The following is a 15,158-nucleotide window of genomic DNA, read 5'->3' on the forward strand; positions in this document are numbered from 1 at the left end:
ATACGACAGTTTGTAAGGGCATGGAGCCGTGGAGGGTGACAGGTATGAAGTTCATCCTCGCGGTATTGGAGGTGTAGAGTCCAGGCCTTGAGGTGCTGGTGACATCTTGAGGCCAACGCGAGAACTTTGAAGGAAAGGTTCCAAATCAATACGTAACTGTGGCGTGCTTTAATGGAGGTCTTTTTCCAGTTTGGTTGACTCCTGATCTTTGTTTCAGATTGGGCCGTTTTTATTTCCAGGGTCGATAAAACAAAAGGGACATTTCTCCACTGTAAAACGATTAAAGTTTAATCTAATCTAATTTAGCGTGGGTACATTTTCATTCATTCGTGTTAATATCATTTATGTCCACGAGGGAAAAAAAACTATATTTAAAATGATATTGTTGGGGGATATATTAATTAATAGAAATATTTCATAACCGTGTCAATTTGAGATTCATTCGTTTGAAAACTGAATCAGAAGTGACTCCTCAGTGAGATTCTCTGTACACGGGTACTTTTTTATTCACGGGCTACTTCGTCAAGTAAATACGCGGAGGACTACTTTGTTGTTCTATTCTATATCTATATCTGATTGAAATGTAACTGTTGTTTATGGAGTCCCATTTGTGGCTCCTCTCGCATTTTGCGAGCCTGTTTGCCATTCAAGTTTAGCGCCACGGCGTCCCGCTCCAGACAAGCAGCCAACCGTCCCGCCGGTGCAAGTGGCCGCTTGCCCAATTAGACACTCGCGGGGGGCTCGGCGGCAGCCAATGTCCGCCGGCTGCAGGGCTGCCGACAATCAGGATAAACACGCGAGCAAGCATCATCATCATCATCATCATCATCGTCGCATCGTGATTTTTGTCCCATTGTCTGAGACGACACTTACGCACCGAGGTAAGCCTTCGCTTGTCACGAACTTGTTGGATCGCGTACGGTGGAGCGCAGCCTTCACCGGGGAGCGGATCGTCCGCGCGAAGCGTCTGTGTGTGTGCATCGGGCGGGTGGGGGAAAAGGGTGAACTTATGTGAATGACAGCAATAGGAAAGGATGCTAGCATAGTGGGACGCGCCGGTCTTTCGGTTGGTTTGAAGTTGTCGGATGGTGTTGGGGGGTGAGATGACGAGAGGGCGAGAAGCGCCTCGACGGGTTCCATTTATTCACGCGGCGCGGAGTGGCCGGTGACTCCTCCCAATGTCAACACACACTCGCGCCGTGGGTCAGCCTAACGTCCGCAGTTGAATCGGATCGCTAACCTTCGAGAGCTAACGTGCTACGATAGCCTAGCGTCGTCGTAGCGAGACGGAGAGGCTAACATCCCGTCGAGAAGGCGAACTTGGCCCTTTTCCAAAACCTCTCAATAATGACCATTAACCTCCCTACCTTATTCGTGCCTTATCGATACGTTTTGCGAGCGATCGAGGGGGCGTGCGGCCTACTGTTCGATATCGGCCTCCGCTTAGCCATTTGCGATGGTTACCTCGGTGTGCTAATGTGCGGCTAACAAGCCGGAGGACACAAAGCCAGCGCTTAGGGCGGAGCTAATTCTAATGTATTCATTGACACATTCACTCGATAGTAAAATACCATCTTATATCAATGTGGTTACTGGAAAGCAGATAGTACGCTCTCATCGTGATGTAATGCAGCACCACAATGTTCAGAATGTACAAAACATTCACCTAGACTCCCTCCTTCCCCTTTCTCGTCCCTCGAGCCCCATTAAACAATAGACAAAGGCAGACACTAGCCAGACATGATTCTGTTCTCATTTACATATTGCCTGAGCGTCTTTAGTCTAATATATTCATTATTTTTTTCTAATTTCCTTCGTGTGTGTGCGTGTGTATGTGCGTGTCTCCACGCGCCCCCACAGGCTGAGCCAAAATGGGGAAGGATCCAAAGAAGCCGCGGGGCAAAATGTCCTCTTATGCCTACTTTGTCCAAACATGCCGAGAGGAGCACAAGAAGAAGCACCCCGAAGCCAGTGTCAACTTCGCAGAGTTCTCCAAGAAATGCTCCGAGCGATGGAAGGTAAGGGATGACCAACCCTTCAAGGCAAGGCAAAGTAACCCTCACAAATTTGGGTTCAACTGCAGTGCTCACCCTACCTGGGACATGTCAACAGAAAAGTTCATCCGTGTTGGAATTAGTTGCAAATTGTACAACTTCCACACGCTTCTTTGACTCCAACGACTACTTTCCCAAAGCTTGGATGATAGCTTGTGGCCTTTCAGGGAATAATAATCATAAGAATAATTTTTCTAAGCGCCTTTCAAAACTCTCAAGGACACTTTACAGTCACAGGATATGTTTTCTGCGGGTGAGCAGCGGCAGTAACATAAAGTAGAACAAAAACTAAATAACAAATAATATGACAACACAAAGACACAGAGAGTCCTTCATTCTTCAGCACTTTCTGTACCATCTTTGTGACATGAAGTGGTTGTAGATGAAAAAGGAGCGGAAGTGTCCTTTTCAGCAGTGGATCAGGGACGTCATTCACAAATTTATTCGGGAATTCAACATATGACGTAGAGTGCCATTCCGGAATTGGTTCGGGTTTTGTTTTTTCAATAATAATAATCATCATCATCGTCATCATAATAAATAGAAAGCAGAAAGCCTTTTTCTAGTGAATGATTATTCACTGCCATTCACGAATTTATTTGGGAATTGAAAATATGACAGAGCGTCATTCCCGAATGTGTTGATAACAGAGCTGCATAAACTGCAATAATAAAATGTAATATATATATATATATATATACAGTGAGACCTCAACTTACGAACTTAATTGGTTCCCAGACAGAGTGTGTAAGGCGAAAAGTGTGTATCTCAAAAATAAAATTCCCATAGGAAACCATTAAAATGAGAATAATTCGTTCCCGGGTTTCCATAAAATATACTTTTCAACTAAATAAGCCTTAAAACTACACACAACATACCATATTATTGTATGTACAATAAATGTGCTATTGTATTATAATGAAATAAATACACTGCATTGTATCATAAAGTCACTTTATTTACATTTGTGATGGTCATTGATGGCTTGATGGAATGGTGTTGGAGGTCGAAGGTCAAAGGGAATTGCTGTTTGGAAAGAGAGGCGCATTACATGAGGACTGTAATTAAAGAAATAAACTGTGCTGTAAAATAAAGTTGTATTTACCTTTTTGGTGGTCGTTGATGGCTTATGGAAGGAGAGTCACCTTCCATGAGGACTGTTGCTAACTTAACTTCTGGTGATGTTCGGTCGTGTGCTTCCGCTGAAGATCACTCCGACAGCCGTGGTGGGTGTGTATTATGAAAATAGTGCTTATTATAAGGTTTAATTTTCAGAAATCTGACGTTTGTAAGACAAAAAGTTTGTAAGTTAAGGTGTTTGTTAGTTGAGGTCTCACTGTATACAGATATTAAAATGAGTACCTATAAATGGCACACCTGGCGTGTCGAAATTCTATATTTGATGCTTTTGTTTTAGACAATGTCCCCAAAGGAGAAAGGGAAATTTGAAGACATGGCCAAGCAGGACAAGGTCCGCTACGAGGCGGAGATGAAGAACTACATCCCCCCCAAGGGACAAAAGATGAAGCGCTTCAAGGACCCTAACGCTCCCAAGAGACCACCGTGAGTACCCTTTGAGTTGACATGAACTCAATGGAGCAAAGTGTTAACTTGCTTTGCGCCGCCGCCGTCGCCATCAGGTCAGCATTCTTCCTGTTCTGCGGCGATTTCCGCCCAAAAGTGAAAGGCGAGCACCCGGGGCTATCCATTGGCGACACGGCCAAAAAGCTGGGTGAGATGTGGAACGGCTCGTCCACGGAGGACAAGCAGCCCTACGAGAAGAAGGCGGCCAAGCTGAAGGAGAAGTATGACAAGGTGACCTCGCGACGTGCTTCATAGGCCGTGACACTTTGTCCACACATTTTCGTCTTCTCCTTTTTTTTCTGCCAGACAAATTAATTTACAAAAGGGATGATGCATGAACACTGTTGTCCGGGCTTGCTGCTGCAATTGGGCAGATTCCAACAAATCTTTATGAATCGAGCACTTTCGCAACAGCATGCCATTGAAGCAAAGCGCTTTATAATAATAAATAATCATACATTTCATTTACATGCGCCTTCAAAACTCTCAAGGTCACTTTACAGTAATAGTATACGTTTTTCTGTGGGTGAGCAGCGGCCGCCACACGTCACAGAGGTAACTCAAATAGATAGAAAGCTAGCTAGCTAATAGATGGCTAATAATAATAATACATTTCATTGACAAGCACTCTTCAAAACTCTCAAGGTCACTTCGCAGTCACAGGACGAGTGTGCTAGATAGCTAGCTAGCTAATAGATAGCTAGCTGGTTAGCTAGGTAATAGATAGCTAGCTGGCTAGCTAATAGATAGCTAGTTAGATAATAGATAGCTAGATGATAGATAGCTAAATAGCGAGCTAGATGATAGATAGCTAGATAGCGAGCTGGATGATAGCGAGCTAGGTAGCTAGATGATAGATAGCTAAATAGCTAGCTAAATGATAGATAGATAGATGATAGATAATAGATAGCTGGATAGCTAGCTAACCAATCGATAGCTGGATAGCTAGCTAACCAATAGATCGCTGGATAGCTAGTTAACCAATAGATCGCTGTATAGCTAATAGATAGCTAACTAGCTAATAGACAGCTAGTTAGATGTCAAATTGGAGTAACTTTCTTGAAGGTCATTGCAATGACGATTTCGAGACCTGCCATTTTCAAAAAGGGACTACTCGGACTGAAACGACATACATTTTTTTACCCCCCACACTGTGGACAAAGCTACATTGAGGGAGGAGCTCCTCATTTCATAGATTTTTGCTCTTGGTCTCGGAAGGGGTTGACATAAAATCACCGAATGGAGTTTGTCATTATTCCACACGAACACCTTGAAACTACATGCAATTCTAGATGAAAGGGGAGACGATCCAGGTGTCCTTTTCACCAGTGGGTCAGAGACGTCATGCGGAAAAAGCGCCTGCGTCTGCTCCAAGTTTGAAAATGCCAAAGTTTGGCATCTGAATGGGGGAGGGTCAACTTTTGTCGTACGGTTGGTTTTTGTCTCGGACGCATTGGGTTTTGAAGACCTTTGTTGCTTTAGGATATCGTGGCTTATCGCACCAAGGGCAAAGTGGACTCCAGCTCAGCGCCTGCGACGGCGGACGACGACAATGACGAGGATGAGGAGGAAGAGGAGGGAGATGACGATGAAGACGAGGAGGATGACGACGAGTAGACGAAGGAGGAGGGGGGGGGGCGGAGTGGCGGGAGGGACCTGAATTGCGTCCATGCCAGATAAGCAACCACAATGTTCTCAAGCCACCACGTTGACGTTCAGATGGAACATGTGTATATTTAATGTTTTTAAGATGTACTGTACAGTGTTGAGGAAAAAAAAAACACACCACATATCTTCCCGTTTGGGGACTTTTCTTGTGCTTGTTTTTCCTCCCGCACCGGCAGCATAGTATTATTAAGTCGCTGCAGGTGTTCCCTCTCGCTCGCAAATGAGATTTCCCACTTTTGATTGTAAGCTATTGTTTTTATTTTGAAAAGTCTTCTTTTCCATGTGCCATCTTCCCTGTCATTTTGATTTTGTTGCAATCCCACCAAAATATCAAAGTGCAGCTGTCGACATTCAAGAATGTCCTCTCATAAAATAAATGTTTTTCTGTTGTTTTTTTTCTTTTGAGGAGTCATTCTTTTGCTCAGCCGCCAAGCCTATGCTAGGACCACTTTCAAAGGTCCCGTTTTCCTGATTCACAGCTCATAGGAAAAAAAAATCTGTCATTTTGGTACGTGGCGATCTGTGTTGGGGTAAAATGAGCACTCCACCAAACACTAAATACACGTTATAGTTTGGAGCAAGCTTATGCGGTAAATGACAAAGGCTCAAAACACAAAAAAGGTCACTGTTTTATTCCTTTCAGATTTATAATTTTTCATAAGGCTTGTAATTTCCAGAAACAAAACACATGAACAATCTAGAGAGTGCCTTAAAGGACAACCGACACCATTTTTTTGTTTCCTAACTGACATCAGAAAACGTTTTATAGCATCTAAAATAGCCAAAACACGCAGGATGATATTTTAGTCAAATGCAAAACACCAATAAAAATGACCTCAAGTGTCCAAAAATCTGCCACAAAATGAGCAGGGTAGATTCAGAAAGTCCCGCCCGCTTGTTCGTGACGTCACTATTGGTCACACACTGCCTTGCTCCAGAATCAAAACAATGGCTTCACAGAGTTCAGATTCAGAGAAGATGCTTTCTTGTTACTCATCCAGTGATGAATATGATTCAAATAGTTCTGAAGAGGAAAGCATACATGTTTGACATCGATTCAAGAATTTAGTCTGTGCCATTTTGAGGTATCTGTACTTCCGTATAAATTCGAGCCGTCTGAACTCCAATGTAGCAGCCAGAAAATGCACAAGATGGCGCACGAGCTCGGTTGGAAATGGGCTGATTTGTCCGCTGGGAATTTGTGTCAACTCTCATCTTATTTATGCGTTTATGATCATCCTAATCCGTTCCAAATCCCACTACTGTATATTAGCGAAACTCCCATGCAATTTTTAATCCATTAGACGTGTAAATATCCCTTGTGGTTAATGTTTCACACTTGGCACGACCTTTAATAGGCTGTGTGTGTGCGTGCGTGTGCGTGTGTTGTGTTTGGTATTGCAGCCCATCTTAAAATTCACAAACCTTGTCACACTTTGAGCTCTAAAAACCTGGGATTTGTAATTTCAATGTTGAAGGGAGCGCGGGGTACCACCATTTTTCAGCAGTACGCACTTCCTCATCAGATGTACCGTATGACAAAAAAACTGTCATTTCTTGCACACCAAAAAGAGCATTCAAGAAGAGCACCAAACTGCTGAACATCAACCCAATGTTAAATGCAAGGACAACAAACCTCATTCTGTGACACTGAGTCGAATCTGATCATGAGGTAATCCCATTTTGTAGCCTATTTTGGTTATTTTCGCATATTTAAAAAGATGACAGTTTTACAAAAAAAAAATAAAACATCTGAAACACGAATGTGTGGTTACACTGCAGAAAATAGGGTCAATCCCCCAAATGCTAAACTCCTTATTTTTGCCACATCTCTTAATCAAAAGCTAAATTGTTGTCTTTGTGTAAGTAACGTGTTAAGTCTGTGGCCCAGGAGACTTTTGAAAGTGTCGCAAAGCATTATTTCTTCTGTTTACTGTTACAGACACCCATTAGAGACTCATTAAGAGAGTCGAGCTGGCGTCTGCGGGATTGGAGACTTTGCGTTTCCAATCAACATCTCACAAACAAAATAAGTCATGAAAGGTAACGAGCAACAAACGTGAAACCAGACGCGACACGCAAATCCCTGTGGATTGTCGTCGATGACGAACAAAAACATGACACCAAAGCCAAATTGATTTATTCCCGAGAGGTGGAAAACGATACATTCAGAAATTGCAATGTTTTCATCTAAAAGGCGTTTGGTATTACGATTGGAAAGTGTTCAAGTTAATTCCAACATTCAAAACCATGTACATTGAAAAGTGAAGTTCTTGTGTGTGTGTGTGTGTGTGTGTGTGTGTGTGTGTGTGTGTACAATATGAGGAGGTTACTTTGACTGGTGTTTGTCAGTGTATGTTTCCTACTATGACCAGCATTTGGTTTGCAACAAAACACCAAAGAGCAAAAAAGTTTTCCAATTTGGGCTCCGAAGATCGATTGTGTTGACTGTGGCTCCACCTGTCGGCTATTAATTCATAACGTAGCATATTGAAGGCTTTATTGAGCCAATGCCTGTTTTCTTACATGACACAAATCTCACGGCACATGACAACAGCAACTACAAACTTCACAAAATGACATCAACGACATCCCGATCTCAACCGAATCACATTTTGTAACTGTGGACATGAAGACAAAGTCGTTCTTCTGTCTGAGTGTACACAATTTGACTACACAGGATATTCAGCCGCATCTATCCATCTATGAGTGTCTGAAACTCATGAGAAAAAGTTAGCGGACACCGGGGCAGACAACTCTGAAAAGTTGCCTGCCCATCCATAAAGTTGCCTGCCCCATTTTTCACAACTTGAAACACAATAAGACGACTAATCACAAAAAAACATTGTTGCAAAGTATTTAGGATTGCTAATCAGAATATATAACAGAACAACACTAATTGACGTACCTCGCACAAATGCTCCCTTGCTTAGTTTATCGTAAATCTCCCTTGCTGAAGATTTTGCTCCAGTTGTGGTTTGTCCATCCACTGTTTGGCATGTTGCACAATGCAATGTTTGCTTTGCGTCGTCTGCTACAAGCCATGTGAAGTCCTCTTTCCACCATGCTTTAAATGTACATTTACGTTTTGTAGCGTCATTGATATTGTTAGCTTCTTTTGAATCTTACTTCTAGGGCTGAGGTTTTGGCTTGATTCCTAACCACGTATCCATTTTTCTTGTCTTCTCTGTGTGTCTATTTTGAAAAATGATAGCAAATGCACCCGGAAGCACAAAGTTATTTGATGCAGGCTTCTGATTGGCTGCCGAGTATGCAAATTGCCAAACGAACCGAAATTCCAAAATTTCCAAACCGAACGAAGATTTCGAAATCGGAATAAAGCAAACGTTTGATTTGAAAAAAAATATCGTTTTTTTTTTTTTTTCTTGAAAAAGTTGTCGGATACCCGGGCGGAGACGTTCTGTAAGTCGTACGCTCGACGTAAAAGTTGCACGCCCCGGGCATCCGGGCAAACGTTATTTCAGACAGTGCATCTACCGATGAAATACACGTACATGATGGGTGGAATTTGTAGCAAAGGGGCCGTTTGTTGCCTTCATAAAAACCTAGGAGCGTGACGAACGTAGATCCCTGACACAGGATTTAAGTATTCTACTCCTAAAAAAGTGCACTATGTTGTCCCGTATCTCCTTTGTCTTGATCCCGTAGACGATGGGGTTGAGCGACGGCGGGAAAATGAAAGTGGAAGAGCCCATGAAGCTCCTGAAAGTGGGCGGTACGCGCTTGACCCTGTAGGAGATGATGGTGAAAAGGCCCAGAGACTCGAGCAGCAGGAAGACAAAGAGGTGCGTGGCGCACGTCTGCAGGGCCTTGGCCTTGGTGTCGGATTGCCTGGCCCGGAAGCACACCAGCAGGATGCGTACGTAAGTGTACACGATGACGCCGTTAGCCAGCAGCTGGGTGACGGCCACAATAAACAGGCCGTACACGTGGTTGGCGCTGGTGTTGGCGCACACCAGAGCGAGCAGGGTTGGATGGTCGCAGTAGATGTTGCTGATAGCCGAACGGCAGCGGGGCAGGCGCAAAACCAGGAAGAAGAGCACGCCGATCATCAGCAAGCAGGTCAGCCAGATGGCGCCGATGATCCTCATGACGTGGCTGTACGTCATCACCACGTTGTACTTGAGCGGCAGGCAGATGGCCACGTACCGGTCGTACGCCATGGCGGCGAGGATGAGCACGGTGCCCGCTGCGTAGATGTGGATGAAGAAGGCCTGCGTCACGCACGCCGGGTGCCACATGCGGCCCGAGTCGCTCAGCAACTCCTTGAGGAGCTGCAGAAAGAAGGCCGACGAGCCCAGCAGGTCATTGACGGGCATGTTGAGCAGGAACAGGTGCATGGGCTGCCGCAGGTTCTTGCTCAGCACGATGGTCAGGATGAGGAGCAGGTTGCAGAAAAGGATAACAGTGTAGCTGAGGCTGGCAAAAAGGAAGGCTGCCACCGTGCCTTCGGGGGGAATGTGGAAATGCCGCCACGCCAGCGTGGAAGACACGTTGTACGGAGTCTCCATCTTGCCTGAAATGCATTCACGCATCTTCACCATTTGCACGCAACATCGCCGACATCGTACCAACGCCGCCGCAGACGGCAAAATAACTCGCCGCCCGTCAATACCGTTAAAGCTCCCGGAAAATGCAATAGTCTTGTATTGAAGCGATAATGGATATTCTCAATGTATAGGAGCAAGCGACCAAAGGGACTGAGGTCCCTCAAAGTATTCAACCGTATTGTTGTGATTACGAGCGAGGTATCTTATTCTCCCCGACACACAAAGTGAGCACAGAATCTTGTCCCAGGAACTCGGCCAGCCACACACACACACACACAAATGCTAGATGTCCATGCTTTTATAAACTTTGAAATTGTCACGGTTTGCATGGTGGTGATGATGGTGGATCCCAAAAAAATCAGGCAGGAGGGAGCAGCAGTGTGTAATTGACAAATCGTATTAAATAAAGTCAGCAGGAACAAAATCTGACAGGGTGTAGCAAACATACAATGACCCGACAACAACTGGGTGTGCTGGGAGTCCTTTTAACTGCCACTGATTGGAACGACCAACACCTGTGCAGGTGCAGGCGGGGCCGACAGCGCCACCCTTTGGAAGCCAACCAGATCGTGACAGAAATAAGCTCCAGTGTCAAGGGATTCGTCATTGAAAAGAATGATTGAGCTCATCACTGAATTTCAGAATTTCAAAGAAGTCAGTCATTTAACTGAAACAGTGAACACAGCGGGCAACAGTTGAAGTGCATGTCATACCTCTATGGGAAAAATAGATGGATGGATGTATAGATAGATAGATAGATAGATAGATAGATAGATAGATAGATAGATAGATAGATAGATAGATAGATAGATAGATATGCCTGATTTTCCAGGGATGGACGTAAGTTTATACTTACCAATGTGGCGCCTTAGTGTTGCATGCGGGAGAGCTATGGTTTAGCATTCGATTCTAGTGCTACAATAATAAGAAAAGGCACACGCGCGGTCATTGCGACACCGTGGTGTCAATGAGCGAGACGGTACGGGGGCGAGGCGCTGCTTTTGTAGATGCCAGGAAATGAGAGACAAGACTGAAAACTCTGTTGGGAGCTTGAAGGGGTTTGGTCTTTGTCAACCTCATCAACACAACAACAGCATAGCGACAGGAGATGTATTCAGAGTCCATCTCTTGAGGATTTCCATCTGTCGGTCTTTGTCTCATGTCTATCAGTTTGTACGTCCACCGACCAACTTACATGATCGACCCTTCACCTAAAGGACAACCGAAACCATTTTTTTGTTTCCTAACTTACATCAGAAAAACGTTTTATAGCATCTAAAATACCCACAACACGGAGGCTGATATTTTTAGTCAAATGCAAAACACGAACAAAAATGACTGCAACAAATTGAGCTGCGAATTGGGGATTTTCAGAAAGTCCCGCCCCCAGTCCGTGACGTCACGCCAAGACGTCTTACCTTGCTCAAGAATCAAAACAATGGATTCAGATTCGGAGAAGATGCTTTGTTGTTACTCATCCAGTTATGAAGATGATTCAAATAGTTCTGACGAGGAAAGCACAAATGTTTGCAATCGATTAAAGGAGTCGTTCCATATCAATTTGAGCCATCAAGGACAGCAATGTAGCATCCCAGAAAATGCAGAAGATGGCGCCCAAGCTCCGTTAGAAATGGGCTGATTTGTCTACTGGGAATTTGTGTCAGCGAAAATCAAATAGTTGTCTTGGTGCAACACACAACGATTCACCATCGCGTTATTTATGTGTTTTCCTTTTAATTTCGCCATCAACGCGGATCAACAAGTTTTCAGACCAAACAAAGTACCGCAAAATGCATTGTGTGTCGCTTTCTCGGTCAGGGGCGTTCCAAATCAACTCAAAAACAAGACTTCCTTAATATTCAGCGCGAGTCTTAAAACGTAAAATATAGCTTATATGCGATGGAATCTTTGTAAAATACGCTCAGTAGAAGTCATTTGAAGTGATTTTACAAATTATGGACACAACTTGTCCGAAGACGTCGGTTGTCCTTAAATTGGCATATCGAACCGGCAAGTCAGTATTACCTCGAGCTGTAATTCTGTCTGTCTTGTGCATCTGTCTGTCCATCTATGTAGCTATCTACAGTATGTACAGTATATCTCTCTACATGTCATCTTTCTATCGCTCTCTGTTGCTCAACAAGCCATGGTTTTTAACGTGAACGAAGAAAAAAAATATTTACGACTCAAACAAGGGACAGATTGTTTTCTTTTTTTGGGTATCAAGGATGACGATGACACTTGTCAATTTGCACTGCCCTTAATCACAAAATGGTCTCAAAGGGCTACACAAGCCTACATTTGACAAATACGTATTAACAGCATCCCCCCCCAGATAAATCCCCCAACTGGCTGACTCAAAACCACATCAGGGAACAAAAAGAAAAAGGAAACTTCAATGGGGGCCAACTGGAGAAATGGCGTGCATTTTTTGTACATTTCTATTAAGTATAGAAGCTGCAGAAAACTTTGAAGAATACAGAACATAGTGTTTGAAATAGTTCGACATTAACAGTGGTTTCATGGCCTGGGTACTGACACACATACACATTCATACACTTATTTATTTATTTGTTTATATATGGTTAATATATTGTGTCTTTTGTACGGGCATTGAAAATGTTATGATCACACATGAAATATATTCAGGGGACGAAATAGTAGAAACTCGAGTGTTTGAAGTCATAGACAGCTGTAGTATTTATTGTAGTTTGAGTAGTACAGATTGTATTGAAGGCCATTTAGAATTACATTCAAATGGCTGAAGTGCGGTGAAGGTTGAAGTACAATTGTCATATTTGCCCTTGCAAAGTTTCTTGCAGTTCAAGTTCCAAGAAGAGTCATATAATATTGAGGCAAAAAGAGCCAGAATGGGGAAAGGTTTGAATGCGAGGGCGATGCTCCATTTTACTTTATTTTTAATAGCCAGCTCGTATGAAATCACTCATTCTTTTATTTGCAGTAGACATTTATGAAAATATAAGACCAAGACACCACCCAACAACTGATCGGCCACACGACGCCTTTGCGAGGCTTTGGGCAGGATGTTGTCAGAAGAAATTAGCCTGTTTTGATACTTTTGGCACAACTTGCTATTTGTTTGCTGACAAAGGGCAGAGTTGCAAAATTCACATCAGGCGTTTGATCCTTGAATAGATCCTATGGATTGCCGGTTCTATTCAAACAATTATAGAAACATTCCCCTTCATGCTGTTGACAATGTGTGAGTCAGATGACAACGTTGAGAGCAGGTCACATTCAATTTCACCTGTAAAGGTTACATTTTACAGCAAAGCACAATATCCCGACTGTCCACATGATGGACGTTTTAGACAAAAACTCGTTTTTTCACAACCCTGAGCAGAGTGTTTCGTATTTCACTGGTGTACAGCCCGTAGACGAGGGGGTTCAGGAGAGGCGAGATGAGGAATATCAAGACGCCCATCACCTTTTGCAAGTCACCAGAGACGTTTTGGAACCTGTGCGACAGGATGGTGAACGTGCCAACGACCTCAAAGACGATCAGAATGACCAGCTGAGCCACGCAGGTGTTGACCGCCTTCTTCTTGGGCTCGGCGCGCCTGGTCACCAGGCACGTGATCAAGATCTTGACATAGGAAAAGGCCTGGACCGACACGCTGACCGCCTGCATGACGGCCGTGTTGACCAGCCCAACGATGTTGTTGAGGGTCGTGTTGCCGCACTTGAGCTTGAGCAGCGAGGGGTTGTCGCAGAACACGTTCGCCACGTGCATGCGGCAGCGCGGCAGCCCGCTCTGCAAGGAAAAGAGCGCCGTGATCAGGATCAAGTCCAGAGTCCACGCCGACGACACGACGCCGACCACCACCCTAGGGGTCATGATGGCGGCATAGCGCAACGGCATGCAGATAGCCACGTAACGGTCGAAGGCCATGGCGGCCAAGATGAAGAGGATGCCGCCACCGTACAGGTGTAGCACGAAGGCCTGTAGCACGCACAGCGGGTACGGCGTGAGCCCGCTCTCGCCGACGATGCCCGACAGGACTTTGGGCAGCATGGCCGTGATGCCCATCAGGTCGTTGAGCGGCAGGCTGAGCAGGATGAAGTAGACGGGCTTATGCAGGTTGCGGCTCAGCGTGATCGCCAACAGCAGCGTCACGTTGCACAAGACGGAGAACGAGTAGACCAAGACTCCGGCTAAAAAGATGGGGTACTTGCCCCCAGGCGGGACGACGAATGTGTCCAAGGTCACATAGGCCATGGCACCCGCGGACTCATTGGACGTTTCGAACTCGACACACGCAGCGCAATCGGACGCGTCCATCGAAGTGGATCATTAACGGGCGCGAGGAATGAAGGAGGGTCTCCCCGCATCCTGCTTTTAATGGCAACGATAAACGGATGACATCACCGCCCTCCTCTGGGACTATTGGCTTGTTTATCTGAAGTTCTGTGACATCAGCAACAGTGGCTAAAGACTGATCACTTCAGCACCGTTTTTTTTAATTGGTTGCGGTCTTTGGCGGTATCATGGCGCAACCTGCCTTTCACCCAGAGGCCGCTGGTTAACAATTTCCGGCCACTACCCCAATGCCCAGTCACAAAAAAAAAATGCTCCTCATCGAGGCTCATCACTAGTGCCACTCGAACTTTCCATTCCATTCCATTATGTTCCATTCATTCATTCATTCAGTCATTCAGTTTTCGAATTGCACTTGGGTCGCGTAGGGTTCTGGAGCCCATCCCAACTGTCTTCGGGCGGTTGTCAGGGGACACGCAAACCGGGAGCCAAGGCACACGGAGACTATTGGTGCTCATAGTCACACAGTGTTCAATCAGCCTCCCATGCCTGTTTTTGGAATGTGGGATGAAACCAGAGGACCCGAAGAAAACTCACACAGCCCGGGGAGAACATGCAAACTCCACAAAGGGAGGTCGGAACTGGATCCAAACCCTGCACCACTATTGGGAGCTTTCGTGAGCACTCCTTGAAAGAAAGACAAATCGACCACAATACCAACCCCCCTTGGTACTTAGTAACCCTCTCGCCCCCCCCCCCCCCCCCATCAAATACAACAAATAAACAGATGAAACTAAGTATTAGAAACATCCAGAATTACATCAGCCTCGTTGCTGTCAAAACACCCTGTTATTATTAATGAGTTCCTTTGGGAACGATGCAGATAATGTGTATATATTTTTTGTTATTAACTCACTGCCTAGGATGGTAATTAGTCCCTGAAGGCTACGTTTCATCTCCTCTGCGCCAATGTCAAGGCCATTTGTTAGTGTGTTTAATGAC

The 15,158-nt window shown here is 44.8% G+C and overlaps 3 protein-coding genes across 5 annotated transcripts; 1 reads left to right on the top strand and 2 right to left on the bottom strand.

Moving 5' to 3' along the window:
* The first annotated feature begins 728 nt into the window (after window positions 1-728).
* hmgb1b (high mobility group box 1b) lies at window positions 729-5,699 on the top strand. 3 transcript variants are annotated; one of them, XM_089013921.1, is made up of 5 exons: window positions 729-881; window positions 1,861-2,018; window positions 3,472-3,617; window positions 3,695-3,869; window positions 5,121-5,699. In XM_089013921.1, exons 2-5 carry the CDS (start codon window positions 1,872-1,874, stop codon window positions 5,253-5,255), a joined length of 603 nt encoding a protein of 200 aa, XP_088870047.1. In that variant the 5' UTR covers window positions 729-881; window positions 1,861-1,871; the 3' UTR covers window positions 5,256-5,699. The 3 variants fall into 3 exon arrangements, with proteins under 3 accessions (XP_088870047.1, XP_088870049.1, XP_088870048.1); XM_089013923.1 differs by lacking the exon at window positions 729-881 and adding an exon at window positions 1,055-1,165; XM_089013922.1 differs by lacking the exon at window positions 729-881 and adding an exon at window positions 1,101-1,203.
* Window positions 5,700-8,872: 3,173 nt separating this feature from the next.
* Window positions 8,873-9,844, bottom strand: LOC148887957 (olfactory receptor 52B2-like). The gene has a single exon (XM_089014138.1). The coding sequence runs from the start codon at window positions 9,836-9,838 to the stop codon at window positions 8,873-8,875; it is 966 nt and encodes a 321-aa protein (XP_088870264.1). The 5' UTR covers window positions 9,839-9,844.
* A 2,679-nt stretch (window positions 9,845-12,523) lies between these two features.
* On the bottom strand, window positions 12,524-14,797 carry LOC148887958 (olfactory receptor 52J3-like). The gene has a single exon (XM_089013766.1). The coding sequence runs from the start codon at window positions 14,178-14,180 to the stop codon at window positions 13,206-13,208; it is 975 nt and encodes a 324-aa protein (XP_088869892.1). The 5' UTR covers window positions 14,181-14,797; the 3' UTR covers window positions 12,524-13,205.
* Between the last annotated feature and the right edge of the window lie 361 nt (window positions 14,798-15,158).

The sequence above is a fragment of the Hippocampus bargibanti genome, linkage group LG14 (genome assembly GCF_051943395.1).
Source record: "Hippocampus bargibanti isolate YZ-2025 linkage group LG14, ASM5194339v1, whole genome shotgun sequence".
NCBI lineage: Eukaryota > Metazoa > Chordata > Actinopteri > Syngnathiformes > Syngnathidae > Hippocampus > Hippocampus bargibanti.